This window comes from Penicillium arizonense, assembly GCF_001773325.1.
Source record: "Penicillium arizonense strain CBS 141311 chromosome Unknown PENARI_contig047, whole genome shotgun sequence".
NCBI lineage: Eukaryota > Fungi > Ascomycota > Eurotiomycetes > Eurotiales > Aspergillaceae > Penicillium > Penicillium arizonense.
In genome coordinates, this window is record NW_019173324.1 from 76914 (window position 1) to 79646 (window position 2733).

Sequence of the window (2733 nt, forward strand, 5' to 3'; positions counted from 1 at the left end):
GGTAGGGGAGCGAACGCTATCAGGCCACGCGGGGGCACTACAATACCGGACTTTCTCAAGGTCGGGTAGGGGAGCGAACGCTATCAGGCCACGCGGGGGCACTACAATACCGGACTTTCTCAAGGTCGGGTAGGGGAGCGAACGCTATCAGGCCACGCGGGGGCACTACAATACCGGACTTTCTCAAGGTCGGGTAGGGGAGCAAACGCTATCAAGCCACGCGGGGGCACTACAATACCGGACTTTCTCAAGGTCGGGTAGGGGAGCAAACGCTATAAGGCCACGCGGAGGCACTACAATACCGGACTTTCTCAAGGTCGGGTAGGGGAGCGAACGCTATTAGGCCACGCGGGGGCACTACAATACAAGGCTTTCTCAAGGCCAAGTAGGGGAGAACAGAAAGTATTCTGGATTCTGGCCTCCTAAACCCTGGGTGGGACTACTCTTTTATGTTGTACGTCAGTAGGGCAGCCGAGGGAGACCACTTGCGCAAGCCCAGCCTCTCGTCTGCCCTGATGGCTAATCCGGCCTCACCGCCTGACAGATTTACTTTTCATATTTCGTGTTTGCTCCACGTCCACCAATCTGATGTTCCACCCATCTTGACCCAAGGCGAGTGATTTCTACGTTGAATCTAAGATGTGGTTAATTCACTCTGTCTTTCACCTAAACATCAACGAAATGCTGCGGCATAGAGTCATGAATTGCCTCCTCGATCTCTTAAATGGGGATGGCCGTTTAATTATTAAACAGCGAAAGATGTTTTCGCCCACAGTCAATGTAGAGTAAAATCAGCGTATATATTCCGTCTCCGATAAGTCTAAGGAATAGATGAATTATGGGCTACCAATTCTTTGGGCCTTTATGGGTAATCCGAATTACTCAGTTGGAAGTTAGAAGTTCGAATTAATCAGTTGGAATTAATCAGTTCGAATTACTCAGTCCGGATTACTCCTTCCGAGTTACTCACTCCGAGTTACTCGGTCCCACTCAGTAACACCGACTATGGTCGCTCAATTGGATGAAACCAAAGGCTAGGCCATCATTAACTTCAGCCAAGATTACAACGCGTACACGGCCTGTTCATTTCGAGCTATAAATCCAGGATGCAGCCTTGAATTTATCTACCCACGAAAGAGTTTGAAGCCACAGCCCCTTCATCCGTTTTAGCCAGCTTGCAGAACTTGCTCAAACTATCACGTCTTGTCTTTGGACACGTCATGCCAAAAATTCCCACGGCCTCCCGGACCCGGACCGGAACCGCTGCCCCAAAGACACGGGTCGGAGCGCCTACTGTTCAGCCCGGTCAACCTTTTCCCCCGCGTGCCAACAGACCCCCTCGACCTTCGAATCAGGGGACATACCAAAGACCACCAGTATGATATTGCTATCTTCCAATGTAAAGTCGAAATCGCGCTAATCTTAGCCTCGACATTGCCAGGCGCTCCCCGCGCATGGCCCGGAAAGACATCCGCAGGGCGAACAGTCTGACATTGTGCACGCCAATTGCAACACCATTTTCAAGAAGGCCGACCAAGATCGTCGACAGCTCACATCGCAACTAAAAGAGGCCGCAGATACTGCGCGGAGGTGGGACCTTGAAAAAGCCCAACTACAAGGGAAGGTCCGAAAGCTCATGTCGGAGCTCAATGAGTCAAAGCAGAAGACGCAAGAACTGGAAAAACGCCTGGACGACGCGACCCTGGACCGCACAAACTACGTTTCGCGGAAAGAACATGAGAAGATTTTGAAGGACTTGTTTGATGCCTCCTCGTCCGTGACCAAAATGGCCGAAGCGGAGATAGATGCGTCTCAAAACGCATACATCAGCACATTGCTATCAGATTCCGATGTGGCTCAAGGGTCCTGGCTGGACCAGTCCAAGCAATTCGCTATGCTCGACAACCCAGCCGTTCCGGATGTTAATGCGTCGACATTTTCTATCCCTGATCCACCAGCACTGCCAGGCTTTGACGATTATGTAGAAATGCCCTGATACAGTATCCAAGATAGATCTTTTGTCGTTAGCTCCCCGCGAAATCAAACCCGGTTCCAGTCCGTCTCTCCTGGTGCGTAGTTTACCGGTGATGGGTGTCAGGCCCAGATCCTTGCCATGCGGAGTTGTCGATAACTACCACCGTGAATTGAGGTAGCCTGCTTGAATAATTCTGGGCGAGCCGCTCGGAAAGGATATATAGTAATTATAGGCGGGATTCATCAACCGCATGTTTCTTATCATAAGAATGACTGTCCCTGGCTCCGGAAATAGTACTAAGGGGAGGTGATGGAGAGCGCCCTTGGTTTTGAAGGTTTGGCTCGGTCGCGCCGTTCCTGATTACTGTCCTGCTATCGCATATCTCAGGGATTCTGCAAGTCGTACACCATACGGTAGCTGTTGCGCCGAGGGGAGAGTTGAATTGGTGGGGTTGTGGAGCGAGTGGACTAGGCGAAAGCAGTATCGTCGGGCGCCCGTCGCCAAGCCAAAAATTGGTTGGGCCGGGAGGCTATACTCACACAAGCCGAACCCAACAAATAGGGAGCTGGCCGAGCACCCTCCTTGAGCACTTATCTACTTTGCAATGTATAGGTAGCGGGGTCAACGGTGCACGCAGGACGCGTTTCTTTCTTCTTTACTCAAATCAGACAGGGTGGGCTCCAAAGGAAATTCAAGTTGCTTTGATTTTTCGGCATTCATCATTGGCCTTTACTCATCCCAGAACGAAATCTACCGTA

At 51.1% G+C, this 2733-nt stretch overlaps 1 protein-coding gene across 1 annotated transcript; it reads left to right on the forward strand.

The window, feature by feature from the left end:
• Positions 1-1220: 1220 nt before the first annotated feature.
• On the forward strand, positions 1221-1996 carry PENARI_c047G06145 (uncharacterized protein; the record flags this gene model as incomplete). The annotated part of the gene is made up of 2 exons (XM_022637313.1): positions 1221-1376; positions 1442-1996. 2 exons carry the CDS (start codon positions 1221-1223, stop codon positions 1994-1996), a joined length of 711 nt encoding a protein of 236 aa, XP_022482832.1.
• Positions 1997-2733: the final 737 nt, after the last annotated feature.